This window comes from Anas platyrhynchos, chromosome 24, assembly GCF_047663525.1.
Source record: "Anas platyrhynchos isolate ZD024472 breed Pekin duck chromosome 24, IASCAAS_PekinDuck_T2T, whole genome shotgun sequence".
In the NCBI taxonomy this organism is placed as follows: domain Eukaryota; kingdom Metazoa; phylum Chordata; class Aves; order Anseriformes; family Anatidae; genus Anas; species Anas platyrhynchos.
In genome coordinates this window covers 730456-752230 of record NC_092610.1, presented here as the reverse complement: position 1 = coordinate 752230, position 21775 = coordinate 730456, and the positions used below count along the sequence as shown (strand labels likewise).

The following is a 21775-nucleotide window of genomic DNA, read 5'->3' as shown; positions in this document are numbered from 1 at the left end:
AGGAACGGCCTTGGGCTCCGCACGCGTGGAGCTGCCAGGGCGCCCCGTGGCTCTCCCTGCAGCCGGTGAGCTGCAGGGCTTTGCAGGAGGCCCCAGCCAGCGGGTTCCTCCTGGGGGGCTCAGTGCCGGTGCTAGGGAAGGTGGAGGCAGGCTGGGGGTCAGACACAGAGCTCACGGATATGTGGGCGCTCTCCTGCCTTCTAACCTGAAAAACAGCACGAGGGAGTGTGCACATGTGGGGACAGGGGCAGGGAGGCTGCAGAGATGACAGGGATGGGGCTCAGCCCCTGCTCCTCCATACCCTGGCAGCTGCTGGCTCAACCAAGGCAAGATCGGAGCACAGCAACGGGGAATGGCACGGCTGAGGGGGCTTTCCAGCACCACCATCCTTCAGCCACAGGGGCCACAGGGTTGGGGATCGCAGAGTTCAGGGCAGAGGGCCCGGGGGGAAGCTGCTGCACTGCCGCTCCCTGCAGCCCTGCGAGCTCACGGCTCTCCTGCCTCAGCACCCCCCCTAACCTGCAGTGCTTCCAGCGTGGCTGCTTTGAACAGGCCATCTCCTTCCCCAAACCGACCACAGGCAAGGACATAACTGCAGAGCAGGGCAGGAGGGAAGCGCCCAGCCTCGCGTAGAGGCTCCCAGGAGCAGCAGCGGCAGCTGAGCGTGCGGGGAGCTCGCCGTGCCCGCGGCAGCTTTCCTGCCACGGAGAGCTTTTCCTGAGCCTGCCGCGGCGGGTGGGTCTGTTCCTGCCAGCAGCCAGCAGCTGGTGATGAATGCTCACTTTCTCTAATTGAATAGCAGGAAGTTAAATCTTGTTTCTTTGCCTTTCAGGCTGTCAGCTGGAACAATTGCCCACCTGTGGCACCACCCCGGGGATATAAATAAGGAACAAAACACAATGCTGCCAGAGGAATGGACTGCGTTCCCAGATCTCCTGATACTCTGTGCCATATTGTGTGCCCACACGAGAGAGGGAGAGAGGGAGAGAGGGATTCGCGGGCAGCCGCGCAGGCAGGGCTGTGGGAACGGGCTCGGGGTGCTGGGAGCGAACGCGCAGAAGGCACGCACAGAATGCAGCCGCAGCGTGCCAGAAGGTGTGTGCACGAGCAAGAGTGTGCACAGGGGTTTGTGCACAGCTATCTAAGTGCTTGTGGGTCAGGACAACCACCAGAGACCCACTACCAGGCCAAAATCCCCTGCAGCAGCTGGGGTGGCTGCTGCTCCCGTCCTGCACGCCGAGCTCGTCCTGCAGCTGCTCTGCATCCCCGGCACCAGGCGCAGAGGCGAGGGCGTGCTGGGGGCTGCCCCGTGTGCTCGCTTTCCCGTTTCACCAAGCAGGCTGCAGAGCCCAGCGCTCCTTCCCGCAGCCGCGCGTTCCCTCGCCGCCACCCAGTGTGCTTCCCCGCCACCTCCTGCACTCGCACCATCAGTTCACAGCCGGGCCCCGCTCTCCGGGATGCTCCCGAGGCGGCCGTGGCAGCTGGGCCGAGCCTGACGGTCACACACAGCTGGAGGGAGCCCGGCTGGGGGCGAGGACGGGGGAACCGCCGTGCTGCAGACCCTCCGTGCACAGCAGGAGAGGGGGGGAGCACGTCTGGGAGGGCAGCGGGGAGACACCGGCACACACACACACACACACACACACACACACACAGGCCGACATTGTTGCCGTGAGAGGAAATTATTAATTTGCTGGGAATAAAGTCGGCATCGAGTCAAAAAAACCCATCCTCCCGGAGCGCCGGAGAAAAGCCTCTCCTCCCTCCCCCTCGCGCCCTCCCTGCGAGCGGCCCTGTCGCCTTTGTACTGCGAGACAGGCCCGACACAAGGGCGTCTGTCTGGGCACCACGTCCCCACGCCGGGATGAAACGCGGCCCGGGCTTCACCCAGACACGCCGAGGGCCCTCGCTCCCCCCGCGGGCTCGGGGCGCCCTGACCCGTGCTCCTGCCTCCCCGGCCCCGCGGCGGGGGGACGCGGCTGCGGCCCCCTCGCAGACAGCCCGCTGCCCGCCAGCCCTTTGTCAGTCGCTGTGGTAACAGCCGGGGCACAAATGCCGCTTCCCTGTTTGTTTTCCCCCTGCCTCCGTGGCGGGGGCGGCCGCAGCCTCCCTCCCTCCGGCTCCCTGAGCGGGAGCCGGGGTATTCAGGGCTCAGCAGCCTGAATGAAGCCAGATCCCTGGACGCATTCCTGTGGTTTTTTTTTTTTTTTTTTTCTTCCTTTTTTCTCTTTATTCCTCCCTCCCCCCCCCCCCTCCTTCTTCTCCCTCGCTTGGCACAAGCTAAAGGATTCAAAAGGAAGCCAGGCTTGGCAGACACAGGGGGAGGAGGGAGTGGGGAGATGAAAGAAGGCCTCTCTCCAGCTTTCTCTTCCAGTTCCCACACTCAGCCCGGCGCAGAGCGCTCCTAATGATTCCCAGCCGCACCTGGAGGAGGCCGCCTGGCCGCCGAGGAAGCGGGGGCCTATTTATACAGCCAGCAGGAAAGGCCCCCAGCGCCCCAGCCATGCTGTTTGGTGGCCCTGCAGCCCCGCAGCCCCACGGCCTGGCCACCCCGGGCTGCTCGGTGCCCAACATGGCCACCCCGCCATCGTGCCCAGGGTGGCCACCCTGCCATGCACCCGAGAGGCGTGAGGTGCCACGGTGCCCAAGATGGCAGCCCTGCCTCTGCACCCAAATAGCAGCCATGCCATGGTACCGCTGTGCCCGAAATGGCTTCTCCGTGCCACACCGGCACCTGCAGCCACGGTGCTGCATGCTGAAACTGGTGCTGAAAAGAACAAGAACACGGCCGTGTTCCCAGCTCGGGGGGCTCCCAACGGCTGCCCTTCCTCATGGGGCGTGAACCCCAACGAGGCGGTGGGCTGGGGGCAGGGATGGCTGCGGGGCTGGGGGCAGTGATAGCTGCGGGGCAGTGACAGCCATGGGCTGGGGGTAGCAATGGCCGTGGGGGCAGCAGTGGCCGTGGGGGTGATGGCTGTGGGGCTGGGGGCAGCGATGGCTGTGGGGCAGTGATAACCAGGGGCTGGGGGCAGTGATGGCTGCGGGCTGGGGGCAGCTCTCCCCAGCCGCCCTCCTGCAGGAGCGAGGCCGCCCGTGGGGGTCCGCAGCCCCCGGCGCCCCCTCGCGGCCCCCTCCCGGCACCGCAGCCGGCCCCGGCCCCGGCCCCGCCGCAGCCCCGCTCGCCCCCGGTGCCGCCGGGGAGGGCTCTGCCGGCTCCGCAGCCCCCGGCCCCTCCCCGGGGAACGAAGGCTCCCGGTGCTGCCTGGCACCGTGCTGGCAGCGCAGCTTTTGGACGCAGCCCTGGTAGCGCAGCTTTTGCTGCAGGAATGGGAAAATGCGAGGAAACATCCCCAGCTCCAGCTCCCTGCCCTGGCCAGAGCCAGAGAAATGAGGCTGGTTTTCAGTGCTCAGCTCCGCTGGTGGGAAGGGGACACAGCTGCCTGCACTTATGGGGTCTTTGCCATTTGCGTTTGCTCCAGCCCCGGGGTTCTCCACCCTCAGGGTCCCTCAGCAGCATGGAACAAAGGAGGAGCTGAGCCCACCGCCAGGCTCCACACCTGGCTGAGCCCGGGCTGGGGGCAGGGGGAGCAGCAGAGCGACCCCCGCACCCCACCGAGGCCTCCTGCCAGGGGCCATGGATTTGACAGGAGCGCTCGCTGCGTGCTGCAAGGAGCCAGCGGGCGCGGGGCTGCCTCCTGGCAGAGGGACAGGCCTCCATCAGCGGGGCGAGGAGCAGCTCACACGCGTCCCCTTTGAGTCACCGCTTCGTTGGTGGCCTCCCCAGCGCAGGCGGCTGGGCCCCGCCAGCCCAGCACCGCTCGGAGGAACCATTTTAGGCTCCGGTGACAGAGGCATCAGCAAACGCTGCTATAAATAGCGGTGTCGAAGGAACGAGGCGGTCAGGCCATCCAAATCCTGGCACAGCCCCACCAGCGCTGATAGCCAGTGCCCTTTGCTTGTTCTCCTGCCGCCAGGTCCTCTCATCTATTCTTCCAGCGCCGGGTGTTTCTGTCATCCTGTCACCGGCTCCCCTGCCCTGACATTTTACTCTGCGGCGATGGCTGCGGGTCCCTGGCCGCATGTGTTGGCTCCTGTTCTGTGCTCCAGAAAGGACAGAAATGACGTGCACTGCGGGGACGAGGTGCAGCCCTGCCAGTGCAGCCTGTCCCTGCCAGCACTGCGGGGACAACCACATGGCCCCTGCACGCCAGGGGGCACACGGGCATCACCACGGGGATGTGGGGTTTCACTGCACTTCGGAGGACTCCTGGATTTCTGCTTTTCTTCTGCAAGGAGCAGGAGTCACCCTCCAGACCTGGTGTTACCGCTGGATAATTCTGAGCTCTGTTACGGTGATGGGGAAACTGAGGCAGGGAGGGGTCAGGCCCTGCCCTGCCTGCACTCTGCCCAACTGCCCTGCCATGGTCATCGGGGCATCACACCCTCACCTACAGGCCCCACACGTTCTCGGGGTTAAATCGTGGGCTTGTCACGAAAGGCAGTTCTTACTGCTTACAGCAATGATCACCTTGTGAACATCTGTGCTGACAAGAGCTGAGAGGCAGCATAATGTTCCCTCAGTTCTGCCTCCGCTTTCTCCTCCTCCATGTCCTTTATTTTAAAGCACTCTCACTGCAAAGCCCTTTGATGCCTGATGAAGGAAAAATCTCAGAAAACAGGCAACAGAAACAAAAACTCAGGCTGGCAGCACACCAATGACAAACCCTCCCCCTTCCCTCCCTGCCCAGCACTGCCCCGTGTCTCACGCCGGTCCCCAGGAGCTCTGTGTGGCTTTGCACGGACATCAGAGCCAGCTCCTGGTGTCTGCATGGACATCCCGACCTCTCCGGGCTTGGTGAGCCCCTGGACTTCTGTGGGTGCAGTGGGGGACTTACTGGACTTACTGGTGCTGGAGTTTGATTTTCCCCCCAGGCAGCTGGAGGACGAAGGGGCAGGACTGGGGGTGGGCACAGGGAAAGTGCCCCCAGCAAACAAGTCTGCTCCAGAACATCCTGCTGGGGGCCATGCAGAGATGCTGCCCTGGGGCCTATGGACATTCCTCAGCTATATTTGGCGAGGGATGGAGAATTTGTTGCTTCCCCTTAACCCATCTGTTCTCTTTATTGGCGGGGAGGAGCCAACACCAGAACTGCAGTGTCGCTGTTCGGATAAACCCGGTACTTCAGCAGCAATAAATCTCTTCTAAAAAGCTTTTGCTGCCTCCCACCTGTTGGCTGGGAGAAGATCAAGTTGACAAAAGTCTTCTGCCAAATTGTATTTTTATCCAGGACTTCATCACCAGTCCTGGTTTCAATAAAAGCCCGTTCACGGAGCAGAGGGAGGTTTCACAGCACATCTCTGCCTTGGAATCCCACCACTCCCAGCAGTCTCCAGCTCCCAGGTAGCTGCTTTTGTTACATGTTCTGAAATCCCTTAAGTCCCAAAAGGCCCTTTTTCCTCTAATCACCCCCATCCCTCCACCATAAAGCCTGGGAGGTCCCAAGCAGGGACCCCAGACTCTTGCTGCCTGCACCAGGGAGCCAAAATCCCCATTGTGAGAACGGCAATAAAGTCGGGCTGGGACCAACACAGTTTATTACAGAAAAACACCCAAAGGGGTTTCATTATCATGGCAGTTCGTTTACAAGAAGAAACACTGGAGAACAATGAGGTGAAACTCGCAGCAGTGACATGCAGCAGGGAAGTCCATTTGGTGGCCAGCGCGGAACAAAAGGCACGGCCGCACGGGCGCTCAGACACAGCCAGCCCCGGCAGGCGGCACGGACGGGCACACGAGGACAGGACACAAGCAGCAAACCCACGCCCGCCGGTCAGTGGTGGAGGAGAAAAAACACGTCGGAAGCCACACGGGTGAAAGCAAACGGAGCAGCCATCGCGGGAAGGGAAAATCCTAAAATCCTCCCAGCGCAGAAGGGATGCAGGAGGTGCAAAGGGGGCTCATCTCACCTGGGGAGCGTTTCCCGAGCCCCATGTCCCCCGAGCTGCCCTGGCAGCAGGCAGACCCTAAACAGAGTCCCTAACACAGCTGCCCACACTGTGCTGCTGCCCTCGGGCTTGTGCCCAGCTCCCTGCACATCCCAAGGCCATCCCATCCCATCCCATCCCATCCCACCCCACCAGCACCCTGCCTTGCCTCCCGAGGGCTCACTGGTGATGCCGTTCCCCTCGCAACGTCACCTCCCGGTCTGGCAGGAGCCTCTGCGAGCTGAGCTTGGCCAGGCTTCCAAAATGGGATCTTCAGGAAACACCTTGGAAATGTTTACTGGGAGGCCAGGCTGTTATCCCCCGCCTCTGCCAAAAAGGGCTGCGAGATACCGCTCAGATCCCAGTATCTGGGGTTCACATTAAAAAAAAAAAACAAAAAACAGGACCTTTTTATAGACCTGTACATTAACAGATGTGTTACTGCAATACTCATTTCTTTCAAGCCTTCTTTTTGTTTGGATCTCAGACCTTCCTCTGAGGCGTTTGTCACCCAGGTGTGACAAATAACAGTCTGTCAAGGTGAAGGAGTCGGGGAGTGGAAAAGTGCAATTTGTTTTTCACTGCTAGAGCAGGATTTAGTGCAATGAGAAAACAGTCTGCAGGGCCGATGAGGGCATCGTTAGCTTGTTGGGGCATTTGTCAGAAGCGCAATAACCACTCCAGCCTCACGGCTGGGAAAGGCCGAGCTTTTAGCTGAAGCAAAGTCAAGCCAGGGACAGACAAACACCTGGGAAAACTTCAGCCCATGGAACAGGCATTTGCAAAGTTGGAAGCAACTGAAAATACCATCTGATACCCATGGGCACCCTTTGTGCCCAACCGTGGCATGCTCTGCCTTGAAGAATTAAAAATAATAATAATAATAAAGCAAAACACAGCAGTGGTATTCTTTACATTTTCATCCTGAGTGTGTCCTTCGGGACATGGCTTTGTGCAGTAATGTCAGTGTGGTTTTCACAGGGATTTTGGAGCAGCACTCCAATTGGTTTCTCTTCCTGATTTTTAATCAGAGATTTGGTTCTTTCTCACAGCATCACGAGCAGAGGTGTCTATTTTAGGAAACACTAGAGGTTTTAAGAAGCTGAGGAGAAAAAGATTGCCAATTCCTATGGGCTCAGCTTAGAGAGGGGAAAAAATCCTTTAATTAAACCCCCAAGGCTGAAATTCTCTGCAGATTTATCTAAATGGATTTCAAATGATGTCCCTAATATGTTGGGGCCTGCTTTTACCTTAACTCAAGCCCTGGGCTTGTGTCTGCAGACCCTGGAAGGCACACGCAAGAGCTGGGCTTTGGATGTCTTACTGAGATGTTTTTTTTAGTGCCAACTCATCCAGCTGTGGAACCCACATTTAAAAACCTGGGCCCATGGCACGCTGGCCCAAAGCTCCAAGCAGATAAATGTTTGTTGTTTTGTTTTTTTAATATGTGTTTGTTTCTATTTTTCCGAATTCCAGTGTATGAAAGAAAAGCTGTGCAGCTGACAAAACCTTGGTGGGAGGACAAAGCCGTGAGAGGTTTTCTCCTTGGGGAGCAGGTGCCGGATCTCCCTTGGGTTTCCAGCAAGGGAACAAAGTTAGGGGTTCCCTTTAGTGCAAAGGGACTGCATTTTGCTTCAAAGCTGCACGAAAGGTGTTTTTTTTTGTGTGTGTTCCTAACTTTCCAGTTCAACAGCTCAACCTGAAAATTGGCTCTTTAAATCAAAACTTTTGGAAATCACCCGGGGTTTGAAGAAGGGTCAATAAGGTGAAACCTGCCCGGCCTGAGCAGCGCACAAAAACCAAGACCCGTCCTGGAGAGAAGCAAGTGCGGACGAAGGGGGAAGCACCTCGCGGGAGGCAGCACGAGGGAAGGGGACAACGTCAGGACACCGCAAAAACACCGAGGCTGAAGGAGGCTGCAGCAGCCTCCTCCTCCTCCTCCTCCTGCACCGGGCTCCCACCAGGATCGGCCCAGCTCCGCGCGTGCTGTTCCCTACTTGCTGTTCTGGGGCTGCTTCTCCTGCGCTGGCCGCTTGTGCTTCTGGGCGACGCCGTAGGGGACGTGGGCAGCGATGGTGCCCATCTCCTTGGCTCCCTCCACGTGGAACATCTGGTCGTCGAAGAAGATGTGGGGCCGGATCTTCTTCAGCAGCGGCCCCTTGGGAGCCCCGGCCAGGAACAGCGCCTCGTCCGTCTCCAGGCCCCAGCTGCGCAGAGTCTTTAGGGCCCGGGCTCCCGAGCTGGCGGCGCTCCGGGCCGTCACCAGGTAGGTGCGGATGGGACACTCCATCCTCAGCCCCTTGGAGTAGAACTTCTTCTGCAGCTTCCCCAGGGCCTCCAGGAAGCCCTTCAGGGGGCCCTGCCGGAGCAAGGGGCAGCCGTCACTCTGAGACCACCGTGCCGACCCCTGCTCCCGGCACCCAGTCCCACCAGGGCTGGGCACGCTGGCCAAGCCCTTGTCCCCACAGCCCCCCAGAAGTGGCACCGAGGGGCAGCGAGAGCCATCCCACAGCCCCAGCCTGGCAGTGCCAGCCCCCCAGCCCCATCGCGCTCCCCATGGTGCAGCCGTCCCTGCGGGCTGCCTCTCCCCCGGAGCCTTTTCTGGCTGCACCGTGCCAGGACGCCCAGCGCTACCTGTGCCAGAGGCTTGTTCTCGTGAGCCTTTTCATGCTCAAAGAACATATCCAGGCCGTGAGCCTTCACGATCTGCTCCGACTCATCCGAGAAGAGCACGGCGTCACCGTCGAACGCCACCCGCAGCTGGTTCTCCGACACCTCCAGGTCTTTGCTGGGGCTGAAGATGGTGGCTGCGGCAATCCCTGGGGACACGAAGCGCACGGTGAGAGGTGGCACCTACCCGAGGACCCAGCCACACCGCTCGTCTGTTGAGGAGCAGAGCAAAACACAGCAGGCTGCAAGCAAACACAGGGAGGAAATGCACGCACCAAACAGCGCCTGCAGCTCGGCCCTGAGACCTCTCACAGAGAAAACAAGAACTGAAATGACAGCGCTCACTTTGCATGCAAGAATTAAAGGGGGAAGACAGCGCCTTTGCACCAGAAGAGCTGTGGAGCCCAAGGAAAGCCTTATCCCCATGGAAACTGGAGGCTCTTTGGAGCATCAAGGACATCCCATCCTAGACGGGACGTGGTGCAAGCCACCCCACCTGCACATCGACACGGGGACACCGGAGTTATCGCTCCTGGCACCGACCCCTGTGGGCTCTGGGCATCCCCCCCAACCCCCAGGCTGGACCCCAGACTCACCCTCTTCAATGGCCCCACTCACTTTCTCGGCGTCGGAGGAGAGGTAGAGGTTGGTGTGGTAAGCCTTGAGGTAACAGATGGGGCTGTTCCCTCCCGTCATGCAGAACCTCTCGATGAACAGATCTGAGGGCAGGTGGACAGCAGGGTGAGCCTGGCTGCCCCCAAAAAGTGCCAGCTTCCACTCAGAGCCCAGTAAGATCGGGAGGAGCGGGCTCAGCACACGATTTGGTGGAAGAGACAGGAGCAAGCATCTCCGTAACCCGCTGCCCAGCCACAACACCCCCCCAAAAGCTGGCAGCACCTGCAGAGGATGCTTTGTGCAGAGCTCACCATAGTGGTTGATGCTGTTGATCAGTCGCACCCCGACCTGCGCGTGGTTGTTGGTCATGAGGACGATGTCGAAGAGCTCCTCGCTGTCGGGGTAGAGCTCGCGCAGCTGCGTGTTCACCGCTTCCAGCGCCTGCAGCACCGGGGACAGGAGGGTCAGCGAGCCCCGGGCACAGCCCTGCTGCCCTCCTCACCGAGCACAACTCCTGGTCACCAACTCCAGGGACCTGCCCCAGCTGGTCCCTGAGCCACGCAGACATCAGCGAGCGGCTTCAGCTGGGAAAAAAGGGGCTGCACTGGGGAAAAAAAATAAATCACACAGCCACCCTTCCACTGCCTGAAAAAGGCTTCAAGTTTCTGATAGGAGCTGAGATTGCATCAGCTCAGTTACAGAGAAGGGCTTCTCAAGCAGTCAGGATGGGAGTAAATCTCTCCCCACCAAGGGGATTTGCTTATTCATCGGGAAGAGGTGAGAGATGGCTCCAGTGAGGGCCAGCAGAAGAAACTGCACCAAACCCAGCAAAACCAGGGCAGAAATTGGAAAACATATTTAAAATTTGAAATGCCTCGTTTTGACATGTCAAAATTAGAAACTGGCCAACTGTGCAGCAGGACTAAATTCAGCCAATTTTATTGTCAGAGAGCGAGATGAAAATTCCCTAAATGGAAGCTTTAGATATGATCCAAAGAGATGATTTCTTCAATTCTCGGGCTCGTTGGCCAATCTGGAGCACTCAGCATTCCCTCAGCCCTGGAAGCAGCACATCCTCGCCAGGTTTATCCGCACTGCTTGCTGTGTGGGTACGTCCCTCATTTCCCATCCCTTCTGCGTGTGCAGCGCCCCGCGGTGCCCCCTCGCCCCAAAATTCATGGGTGGGGTTCAGCTTATGCGGGCAGACGCTCACCTTGACGAAGGGGAAGGCAGCCCCGGGGAGGAAGGGCTCGTTCTCATGGTCCAGCTGGTATTTCACGTAGGCCTCCACCCCTTGCTCGTTGTAAATCTTCTGCTCCTCCTCCATGCGGAAAAGCGCCCGCGACGACACCGCGATGGTGATGGCATTCTCGGGCTTCGGCTGCGTGCAAAGGGTGAGACTGGGGGGCAGCCCCACTGGCGGCCCCCCTGCTTGGAGGCAGCGGCCAGCCCCCACCAGGACAGCCCAGCCTCTTTGGGGTGGCTGCACTGACCAGGCAGCTGCCCCTGCATCCTGCCCTGCCCCAGGGGAGAAGCCCCGCATGCACCCTGACGCGCTGTCCCCACACATTCGGATACCCAAGGCCCCTTTTCTGAGGCTTGCCCCATGTTCAAGCCCTCCCATGGCCAACAGGCTCCTGGGACACGTCCAGACCCAGGAGAACCACTTGACCCTGCGCAGAAGGAATTTGTGTGGCTTTTTCCCTCCTGCCAGGAAAAGCCACACGCTGCGGCTCGGCCAGACCCGCACTCCCGTGCTGCCGTCCAGATGTGATGAACAGCCCATGCCAGCTGAGCGTGTAAACACACCCGATATAGTTATTGTGGGCGGAAACACGACAAACAGGTGGTGCGAGCCATGATTTATGAGTCATTATTATTAATGCTCGTGCACCTGATCCAACATCCACCAAAGTCAACAAGGGGCCGTCGGTGGGACTTGGCAGCCGGAGGGGGACACCACAAAAGTCAGGCTCCTCTTGACCCCTGCCGGTCCTCCCTCTCCCCTTGGAGGGCGTTAATCCCCACCACCACCCTGCAGTCTGAAAGCCAGCTCATTGCTGATGGCCAAGAAAAATCCCCTCTGCCAGCAGAGCGGATCCCAGGGCGGAGGGCAGCAGAGGCAGCCCCGCTGCTGGGAGCGGCTCGGGGTGCTCAGGGACATCCCCACAGGGAGCCTGTGAAATCCAGGCCGTCAGCACTGCGGAAACACCTCGCCCTCAGCTCCTCCGTGATTTCCAGGATCATTGCCTGTGAGTAATCCCCCAGCGATGCCGCTTGCCTGGAGGCGGAGGGTGCCTTCTCCAGCCTGCTCCGCACACCCAGGTGCTCCAAAGTTCAGGCTCCCACCCTGCGGAGGGCTGGGCTTTGCGACAACAGCAGCCTGGCAAGGACGAGCTGCCCCATCCGCACTGGGGACCTTCTCTCCCCGCAGGGCTGGGCCTGCCCTGGGGCTCGCTCTGCCCCACGCTGGCTCTGCCGATCCTGCCCGGCACAGACGCGCCCAGCAGTGACTCACAGCAGCCCCCGTGCCATTCCCAGCACTGCACCACCCCACCGGCAGCGCCCGGGGCCAGCCCTGCAGCGTGGTTGACGCCTCTCCGAAGCCGCATCGGTACCCAAAATCCCCAGCAAGCAGATTAAGCAGTGGGCGATTAGGACCAGATACAGATTAGCTCAGCCTGAGAACATCGCTGTGACCAGAGGGACCCTTGTAGAGAAATAAAATCCCCTTTTGAACCAGCTCTTTTGGGAAAGAGGCATTTGTTGTTCTTTTTTTTTCCCCCCCCGAAGCAGACTTTTTTTTCCCCCCCAGCTTTTAGGTTGGATATCAGGAGAAGTTTCTGTACTTAAAAGGTTTTGCAGCCCTGCAGTAGCCGCCACCATCCCTGGAGGTCTTCAAGAAACAGGTGGATGCAGAACTCAGGAGCATGGTCCAGTGGTGGACTTGTCAGCGCTGGGTTACAGGTTGGACTAGATGATCTTAGAGGCCTCTTCCAACCTGAATGATCTGTGATTCTCTGAACAACCCCCAGGACACGTAGGGTTATCCAAGCACACGTGGGAGTGGAGCAGCAGCAGCAGCATCACCCCCAGGAGCGTCTCAACCCCACCGCACACTCAGCTGCCTGGTGGGTGTTAGCTATTAACTGGTTATGGGCCAAATCTCAGCACTCTGCCTCATTAATTAATAACTCCGGTGTCATGGCCCATTTATTACCTGAAAATATTAATATTAATAACCACTGAAGGCTTTGGGGCATCCGGCCATTAGCCTTCAGCAAGGAGCGCGGCCACTCTGCGCGGTGTCTCCGGGTAAGGAGAGGTTTGGTCCCGGTGGCAGCGCAGCACCTCCTGCCCCGCCAGCCCAGCACCGACAGCAGCCCAGCGGCACACACAGCACCCAGGCGTGCTGGGGGGCTGGATGTGTGTGCAGGGCCCCCGGGTGCCCGGCCCGAAGCTGCACCACGCTGCACACACCTTGCAGCGGCAGGGCCAAGAGCGCAGGCACCTTGCGCAACGGCAGCCGGCTGCTCAAGGTCCCTTCCCTGCCATTTAAAGGCACAAGCCTCCAGGAGGTTAATTTAAGAGGTAATAAACACAGCAATAAAAATAACCGTGAGCTCGGGGCCTTCCTCTGCCCCGGCATGGGCTGCCGGAGCCCCAGCCGCCTGCGGGAAGCCTTTGGGAACGGGTCCTGCCGGATCCTGCTCGCGCCCGCCGCGGAGGCTTTGCCCCTTTGAGCACTTTCTGCAGGAAAGCCTCGGCCAGGCACCGGCACAGCTCGCAGCCCCAGCAGCCCTGCTGCGCTCTGGGAAACGCTGACTGCTCGGGAACAAGGCAATTCTGCTCTGCAGGGAGGGGGGATGCATTCTGACATTGCTTTGAAGTGGAGATTTCATTTGGAAGCGTTCCCTCCTCGAGGTTGTTTGGATGCATCTCCATCCCCGCTGGTACTGCAGATGGTCATTACCACGCTTGAGAAGTGGCTGTTAGGAAGTCACGGCACTATGGGAACCACAGCACCTCAACTCCTCCTCCAGAGCTCTGTGAACAACCCAACAACCCCCATTTTGCCTGTGAAACTCCACACTTCTGGGAGAAAATGCCCTTCATTTTAATAGAAAGTGTGTGCATCCCACAGCCCTTGCTGGGCTACGTTTAGTCCCACGAGGCTCGTGGAGCCTGCACAGGGCCCCCTCCCAACACAGCCTCCAGCTCCGGCAGGTTTGGGCACCCCAAGTGCCCTCGGAGCAGCACCCAAGGTCAGCCAAAGCTGCTGCAGCCCAGTGCCCCACAAAACCCCCAGGAAGCGGCCGTGGGGCTCTGCTCAGCCGAATCCAGCTGAAGCTGTGCCTGGGGATTCAGGGTCAGCTCCTCTCCCTTCTTCCCTTCCCATGGGAAGCCACATCCAGCCCTGTCCTGAAGCTCCCCCAAGAGATGATTGAGGTGTTTAACAGAGGTGTGAGCAGGATGCAGGGGGGGAAGGTCCCATCATAACCCTGGGTGCATCTCTGGGCTCAGCCCAGACAGGAGGGACCCATGCCGACAGCCCAGCCCTTGGCACAGCCTCAAGGTCCAAACCCCACCCCAGACATAAGTGACCTCCCAACACGCTCCAGCTCCTCAAAGCACCAAACCCAGCCCAAACGCTTCAGTTTGGACATAAAGGTGTGTCCTGCAGTGAGCGGAAACGCCACGTTTTCCTCCGCAGCCCCAACAGCTGGCAGGCCTTTAAATCGCCCTCCTAATCGCACGTAAATCCCCAGCGGCCCCCCAGGGATTAGAGGCAGACATTTGGAAATCCCACACGTTCCCAGGCCACGCAGCGGAGCCGTGCCCTCCCACCCCAGGTGCCCCCCGTGCCCCCAACACCGGCAGCTCCCGCTGGCACCCCCCGAGGCCAGGCAGACCCAGCCTGCAGCAGGTGCAGCAGGTAATTCTGCACCGCCTGGGGCTGATCCTGGTCCTGCGGGACACACGGACACACCTCCCTCCACCCAGAACCCCGGAGCGATGCTGCTGGCTCCGGGCTGGCTCCTGCAGAAGACCTTGTGGTGAAATTCAAGGCTTGGAGGTGAATTCTGGTGTGAAACTTGAACACAAAAGGGAAGCTGGGGTCAGGCACAGGTCTCCTTGCAAGCTAAAGCGTCCCAAAAGTCACTGCACCAACACCTACAGAGAGCCCAGCACAGGAGGCACCCCCTGAGCCGGACGGGTCCCCGTGGGCACAGGGGACTGGTGGGGCAGGGGACGAGGGGCACCCGGAGAAGGGGAGCAGCAAAGCACAGCTCCCAGCAGCCTGGCCTCTCCTCCCCACACGGTGTCACTGGAGATGCTGGGGGACATTTTCCACATTGCTGAAGGGTGACAAGGCTCCCTGCTGACCTCCCCCAGCTGGCAGGAGCGAGGCTGGAGCAGGCGTGGGAGCCAGGGTGCGGGAAGAGCAGAGACCCCTGCAAAGCAGGGAGCCCCCCGGGCTCCGGGGATGCTGTGTTAGCCCATTCCCCAGGCAGGAACATGCTCCCAAAAACGTGCCCCAAATCACCCTGCCTCCTGCCAGCCCACCTGCAGGGAGCAGCAGGACAGGAGGACAGACAGACGCAGCCGAGGACAGACAGACCCAGCAGCACCCGCAAGGGCACAGGCGGCCGGCAGCAAACCTCATTTCCCGCAGGCACAAGGAAGCCCTGGGAGCTGCGAGCCCCCTGCTCAGGATCAGATTAAAGTTCAGGGCAATGGCTGGGATGTTTCTGAGTTTTCAGAACGCATTATTTATAATGCAGAAAAGTGCTCAGCAGCCATCCATCACGGGGCACGACAGCTGCCTGGCAGGGCTGTGCAGCCCAGCTGTGTGCGAGGGCAGCCGAGCTGCCCGGCCGCGGGCACGGGGACACAGCCTGTCCCGGGGAAGGGTGCAGGCATCGGCCCCCGTCCCACATGGATGGGGGGCACAGCCCGACCTCGGGGCCTGAGCACCTGGATCCTGGCTCTGCCCCTGGTTTGCCACGCCATGCCCCGTGCCTCAGTTTCCCCACACACACGGCAGAGACGGGCACGGTGGGCACCGAGCGTGCTGCCAGGAGAGGCTGAGGAGGAGCTCAGGCAAACGCATGCAGGAGGCTGAGAGCGTGGGGTGGCAGAAAACCAGCTGCACCCCCCCCCAACACCAGGCTGCCCCTGTCCCACGGGCAGGGCGAGGTGACAGCATGGACCGGGAGTCCCCCGCGGGGAAGCAGGAGGTGCCCCCACTTGGGGGCTGCAGAGCAGCCTTCTGGCCAGCTCCCCTTGCTGGGGGTCCCCCCCCTGGAGCCTCACCACCACAGGCCCTGCGTGCCCCAGGTCCCGTGGCAGCGGCCCCAGCAGTGCCCCCGCTCCGGTGCCCGCAGCTCGCAGGCAGCGGGGCCAGGGCCAGCCGGCGGCCGCCTCGCCAGGCTGCCAGCACAGCGCTGCCACGGCTATTCTGAGACACAGCAGAGCTTCCACAGCTCCCATTTTTAAACGCAGCAGGGCTCAGCTCTGGTTAGATAACGCAGGCTTTGCTCTAATCTCCCAGAGCGGGGGAGCCCACCGGGGTGGCACCAGCGCCCCCAGGCAGGGATTCGTGCTCCGGGCTGTCCCCCTGCTGTGCCACGGCCACCTCCTGACCCTGGCCACCAGCTGGGTGCAGGGGACAGGCAGCTCGCAGGCACCGAGCAGCTCCACAAGGACATCTCAGCCCTGGGGGGACACAGGGACAGTCCGGGGACGTGCAGGAACCCGGGGGATCAGGGGCTCTGGAGAGACCTCAGGCAGCCAGGGGCAATGCAGGGATGCCGTGAAGGAGGGGGGGCACCTGGAGACACCCAGGGCTTCCCCCAGGACCCGTAAGGGGATGACCCCCTGGGAGGGGACCAAAAGAAAACCGGAGAGACACAGGTGGAGCCCAGGGCACCAGGAGGAGACAGGCACCCAAGGACCGCAGGGGACCTGGAGGAAGGGGGGGGGGGGGGTGCTCAGAGGGGGACCTGGAGGAGATGGGGCACTCGGAGAGGGACCTGGAGGGGAGAGGGGGCCGGAGGAGAGGGGGCATGCAGAGGGAGCACAGCACCCGGGGAGAGCACCGCACCCGGGGGGTACCGGGCAGCCACCCCCCTCCCCGGGCCGGGGGCTCCCTCCCTGGGCTGGGGGCCACCTCAGCGGTGGGGGCGCATCTCGGGGCTCTCACCGATTTGGGTTTCTTCTTGGGGGCGAGGTTGTCGTAGAAAGCCTTGGCGTCCTCCCAGGGCCGCCCCGCCGCGCCCGGTGCCCCGGCGGTGCCCGGCGGCTCCATGGCGCGGCGGCTCCGTGCGCACCGGGCGCTGCCGGCGGGGCGCTTTATAACAGGGCGGCCCGCGGAGCTCCGGGCTCCAACCCACCGGGTTAACCTCTTCGGCACCGGGACCGCTGCCGCCGCCGCCCCGCACCCCCCCGGTCCCCGGTAACGGCCGGGCGGGGGCGCCCCGCAGCCGCCCCGGGGCACCGGCAGCCCCCGGGCGGGCAGGGACGGGGCCGGGGGGGGGGGCGCGGAGGGGCGAGAGGCGGCACCGGGAGGCGCTGCCGGTGCCCGGTGCGGGTGCCCGGGTGCTCGCCGAGGCTCCACGCCGAGCACGGGGCTCTCCGCCGGCCGCAGGAGCCGAGGACCCCCCCGGGGGAGATCCCCGAGGCCGGCCCCAGCCCCCCCGCAGCCGTTCCCCTGCCTGGGGGCGGCCCCGAGCCCAGCCCCGCAGCCGGTGCCGGTGATCCGCTGGGCTCAGCGCTCGGCCGGGGGCTCCGCGCCCAGCCCTCGGGGCCGCCCGTCGGGGAGCGCAGCCTCGCCCCGTGCCCGTGGCACGCTCCATGTCCCCAGGGCCCTCGCGGGGCTCCCCAGCAAATACCGGAGCTTCCTCGGGGGTGACACCGTGGTGCAGTCGTGTGGCTGCAGGCACAGCAGGAGCCAAACCCAGCCCCTTAACCACGGAGACATTTACAGTTGGTGCGAGCTCCTCAGCAACCAGCCCCGTCTCTGCAGGTTGCTGATGGAGAAGAAAGGCCAGAGGAGAGAATTGTGCTGGGAGGATGGGGGTGGGAGAGATGAGCAGCAACAGCAGGTCCCGGGGGCTGATGGCACCGGGATTGGCCCAGGGCACTGCCACCAGCTCCCCCAGCAGTGCCCCCAAATAAAGGGGCAGCCAGGGTGCAGTGCCTGGGGGACAGGGGAGACCCAGCTCAGGGCCAGGGCTGCCTGTTCCTACCCATGTCCTGCAGGATAACGCCATTCCTGTCCCCAAAGCAGCCTGCACAGCTGAGGGGTGACCTTTCCATCCATCTTCATGGCTCTCCAGGCAGACCCCTCCCCATCCCCAGTCCAAGGGCCTCTCCATCTCCTGGATGGCATGGGCTCCCAGTAACCATTGAGGGGAACACCACACACGGGGGACATTTTATTTCTCCATTAAAAAAATAGATACCAAGTCCACAGCCTCCTCACGGACATCACAGACATCAACACCACGACGTGCAGACCAAACACCCTGACAACATCCCTGCCCTGGGCAGGAGGGACGGAGGCAGCAGGCACCGCTTCACTTCTCAGAAAGGCCAGAAACTCCACAGGCACCCCAAACACCACCAGGGCAGTTTTGGAGGTCCCCCACCGGCCCCACCAGCTCCCACAGGCGATGGGATGGAAGGTGGCTTCTGGGATCAGACACTGGCAGTGTCCAAGGGCGGATCTGGACACTTCTGCTCTTTCTGAAGTCCCCTCACCAGCCCTGGCCATTCCCAGCAGCAGAAGCAGCAGCAGAAAAGCTAAATCTGGACAAAGAAATGGGGGCTGCAGCTCCCTGGGGCCAGCCCCGAGCCCCCAGACAGCCCCACGGGGAGCTGCCAGCAAAGGAGAGAGCAGGGACAGGACCCGGAGCCTTCAGCCTCCCTGGAGGCACCACGAGCGATGGGGTCAGTGCACAGAGCTGCTCTCAGGTGGGATCAGGAATGGGGCCGGGCAGAGCAGTGGGGACAGCAGGCAGCGAGCAGCAGGGGCATGGGGGCGACCGGCCCGGGGAGCTGGGACCTCGCCGTCAGCCTCAGGGAGTCCAGCTCCAGGCTGGGAGAGGTCTGCTTGGAGAGGTCTGCTCCGGGGGCACCCCAAGCCAGCAGTGCCCAGGGCAGGCTCTGCCCATCGAGGGAGAGACGCAGCCACCGACATGGCCAGGAGCAGAGGCAGAGGGGTGGCAGCAGGGACAGCGTGGGTCACAGCCAGGGCCAAGCAGGCACAGCAGAAAATGGGGTGGAAACTGTCACAAGGAGCTGGGGTGGCTGCAGCCCGTCCAGCCGGGAGCCCTCGGGGCCCTACTTCTGCATGTCGCACTGCAGCAGGAGGACGATGGAGGGGTCGCTCTTCGCCGCCTCCTTGAACTCCTCCAGGGAGATCTGGTCGTCCTTGTCCTTGTCCATCTTGGTGAAGATCTTGTCAACGCGCTGCTGGGGCGTCAGCCCGTCTTGGTTCATGCGCATCATGATCACAGTCCCCACCATCTTGTAAATGGCCTGCAGAGAGGAGCAGAGCACCAGGGGGGGAGCGTTGGGGGGGCACAAGGTGCCAGGACAAGGCAGGGGCAGGACGGCTGCGTCTCTGTGCCCTGCAGATACAGCCATGGGCGTTTCAGACAAGGTTTTGGGCAGAAAAACCCATTATTTGGTGGGCCCAATACCCGTGAAAAGCCTGGAACAACAGAAGTTATCCCCACTTATTTGAGCCCCAGTACCTCAATGATCTCCAGCATCTCCAGGCGTGTGATCATCCCGTCCCCGTCCAGGTCGTACATCTCAAAGGCCCAGTTGAGTTTCTGCTCAAAGGTCCCCCTGGAGGTGACAGACAGGGCACAGATGAACTCCCGGAAATCGATGGTCCCGTCGCCGTTCTTGTCAAAGGTGCGGAAAGCGTGCTGGGCAAACTTGGAGGCATCTCCGTAGGGAAAGAACTGCGGGGAGGAGAGGAGAGAGAGATCGAAACGGGGAGGGGAGCTCGGCGCAGAGGCTGCTCCGCAGGGAGCTGCGCCCTTGCCCCAGCAGGGTCAGGGTGCTCCAGCCCCGCCGGCAGCGCGCAGTCCCCAGCCCAAGCCCACCTTGATGTAGAGCTGCTGGAACTCCTCCAGGTTGAGGATGCCGGTGGGGCAGTCCTTCAGGAAGCCCTTGTACCACTGCTTCAGCTCCTGCTCGCTGAACTCCGTGCTCCTCACCAGGTCATCCAGCATCTCCGGGGCCAGCTTGCTGCTGTGCTTGCCCATGGCTGCGCCTGGCGGGGGAAACGCGGGGCTCCTGCGTGCCGGCCGTGATCCTGGGCCCCGCACTGCCCCGTCTGTCTGCTCCCTGCCCAATTTCACACCAGTGACCGCAGCACCAGGGCTGGGCTCAGCACCAACACTCAGCCGTGGTCCTTGCTGCAGGAGCTGCCCAACAGCAGCCCCCAGCACGGCCACGGCATCACCTCCAGTCCCCCCTTCAGGCTGCAGGGAGATGCTCAGAGAGAAACTCAACACCCAGAATAGCTCCTCGCGTGGTCTACCAAGGCACCCCCTCAAAGATGGGACAACGACAACACAAGTCTCTGCACACCAGGGGAGGGGCACAAGGTGGGGACATGTCCCTGCTGTGGCACCAAAGCAAGGACAAACCTCACCAGCACCATGCAGCCTGCAGCACCCCACTGGTGCCCGACCCTCGGTGAGGGGCAGCTCCGCAGCCTCGCCCCCCATCCCTGGGGCTGCCCGCGGTGCAGCAGGGCGCTGCCGAGCCCATGGGTGCGTGGGCAGCAGGCGGAGCGGCTCCGAAACGCGCCGTGCCCGCTCCCACGCAGCCTTGGCTGCCGGCGCCGCTCAGCCCGAGCAGCAGATGGTTTGGGGAGCGCTCCCGGAGCTCCTCTCTCCATAAAGTTGAGGAGAAGTTCACCTGGAGCCCGACCAAGCCCCGTTGTTGCCCTTTGCACATGGGATTTCCTGGCCACGTGGGCTTGCGGGACCTGGGGGTGCCCTGGGATGGGCAGAAGCCCCCCCCCCCAGCACGATGCAGGCTCCTCGCCTTCGCCGCCAGCCCCGCTCGCAGCAGCTGGGGCTGTTTCCTGCCCAGCATCCCACCAGCATCTGTCACCGCCCGCGGCAGCGCTGAACCCACCAGCCCTCGGCAGCCAGAGCCCAGGAAGCGTCCGGACGCCCACGGAGCTCAGCGCTTCCCCAGAGCCCCCCAGCACGGCTCCTGGCACCGCAGCCCAGCCCCAGGGACCGATTAATCCCTAGGATGTGCCATGCTCACGGCCCCCCCGGTGCGCTCTCAGCCACACAAGAGCTGCAGGAGGCTCCTTTTCCCAGGAGGGAGCAGCGAGGAGAACCTTTGCCAGGAGCTTTTCCAGGAGCTCCTTATCCTGCAAGTGAAGCCCCCAAAAGGGCCAGGGCACAAAGGCTCCTGTGGGCCACAGCCCCCGAGCACCCACCCCGCACAGGACCCCGCACACACCGTGCCAGGCCGGGGGGCAGCAGCTGGGGCCAGAAGGGCCCTGGCACCCCTGACCCGACCCAACCCCCTCCTCTCACCGTACCGGTACCACCGTGGCCACTGGTCCCATACGAGGAGCCCTAAGGGGGGCCGCTAAGGACGCCCCCCAGGCCGGCACCCTGGCAGCGCAGGGCACCCAGGGGGCTGCACCCCCCCCAGCCGCACCCCAAGGAGGGAGCAGGGCTCGGGGCTCTGGGGATGGACGGGGCGGCCGGGCTGGGGCACTCGGGGGGGTGCTTGGCCCCCCCCCGGGGGAGGCTCCGGCCCCGACACCCTCCGGAGCCGGGTCCGGGGGCAGCGCTGCTCCGCGCCGCCTGCCCGACACCGGGTCCCGACGGCAGGGGGGGGGGAGCGGCTCCCGGCCCCGACGGCAGCCTCGTCCCGCCCCGGGGGGGCGGCTCCCGGCCCCCACGGCCCTTACCTGGCGGGCGGCGGCGCCGGGCAGGAGCGGAGCCGGTGCCGGTACCGGAGGGGCCGCGCTGCAGCCCCCGGCCCTGCCCCGCGCCGCTCCCGCCCCTCTTGTAGCCGCGGGTCGCCCGCCCCCCCCCACGGCATCGCCCACCCATTGGCTGGGAGAGCTGTCAATCAGCGGGGGGGGCGGTGGGGTGGGTTACTGGGGGGGGCGTACTGGGATGCTGGGAGGAGAAACTGGAACTGGGGTGCTGGGGGGGGCGGGTCTGGGCCGCCGGGGGGTGCTGGCCGCAGGCAGGGCTGGGACCCCCCCGCGGCCAGATGCAGCTCCCCTGGTGTGCCCGGGGCCGGATCCCCACCGGGGGGGGGGGGGGGGGGGGGGCAGGATTTGGCCCCTCGGCATGGGCCGGGAGGGGCGGGGAGTGGGGGGCACCCAGGGGACGCCCCGGGGACGGGGGCTGCGGCACCCGGGGGGGCCAACACCGGGCAGCCCGGGGGGGCCGCTCCCGCTCCCCGCTGCCGCAGCGACCCCCCCGGACCCCGGGTG

At 62.8% G+C, this 21775-nt stretch overlaps 2 protein-coding genes across 2 annotated transcripts; both read right to left on the bottom strand.

The window, feature by feature from the left end:
- Window positions 1-5572: 5572 nt before the first annotated feature.
- NT5C1A (5'-nucleotidase, cytosolic IA) lies at window positions 5573-16597 on the bottom strand. Its single transcript, XM_038167370.2, has 6 exons — window positions 16478-16597; window positions 10484-10651; window positions 9582-9711; window positions 9252-9374; window positions 8620-8804; window positions 5573-8344 (listed from the first exon to the last, which is right to left on the bottom strand). The coding sequence occupies exons 1-6, from the start codon at window positions 16580-16582 to the stop codon at window positions 7979-7981; spliced, it is 1077 nt and encodes a 358-aa protein (XP_038023298.2). The 5' UTR covers window positions 16583-16597; the 3' UTR covers window positions 5573-7978.
- Window positions 16598-17507: 910 nt separating this feature from the next.
- HPCAL4 (hippocalcin like 4) lies at window positions 17508-21353 on the bottom strand. The gene is made up of 4 exons (XM_038167371.2): window positions 21239-21353; window positions 19395-19564; window positions 19035-19250; window positions 17508-18816 (listed from the first exon to the last, which is right to left on the bottom strand). Exons 2-4 carry the CDS (start codon window positions 19554-19556, stop codon window positions 18619-18621), a joined length of 576 nt encoding a protein of 191 aa, XP_038023299.1. The 5' UTR covers window positions 19557-19564; window positions 21239-21353; the 3' UTR covers window positions 17508-18618.
- Between the last annotated feature and the right edge of the window lie 422 nt (window positions 21354-21775).

What these genes read in the sequence shown, in the direction of transcription:
- NT5C1A (XM_038167370.2), bottom strand. Translation starts at nt 16,582, where the DNA reads ATGGAGCCGCCGGGCACCGCCGGGGCACCGGGCGCGGCGGGGCGGCCC. An exon ending in GAGTGGGGCCATTGAAGAGG is followed by an intron (nt 8,805 to 9,251) that starts GTGAGTCTGGGG and finishes TCGTGTCCCCAG; the next exon opens with GGATTGCCGCAGCCACCATC. An exon ending in AGAACAAGCCTCTGGCACAG is followed by an intron (nt 8,345 to 8,619) that starts GTAGCGCTGGGC and finishes TTGCTCCGGCAG; the next exon opens with GGCCCCCTGAAGGGCTTCCT.
- HPCAL4 (XM_038167371.2), bottom strand. Translation starts at nt 19,556, where the DNA reads ATGGGCAAGCACAGCAGCAAGCTGGCCCCGGAGATGCTGGATGACCTG. An exon ending in TCCAGCAGCTCTACATCAAG is followed by an intron (nt 19,251 to 19,394) that starts GTGGGCTTGGGC and finishes TCCTCCCCGCAG; the next exon opens with TTCTTTCCCTACGGAGATGC. An exon ending in AGATGCTGGAGATCATTGAG is followed by an intron (nt 18,817 to 19,034) that starts GTACTGGGGCTC and finishes TCCTCTCTGCAG; the next exon opens with GCCATTTACAAGATGGTGGG.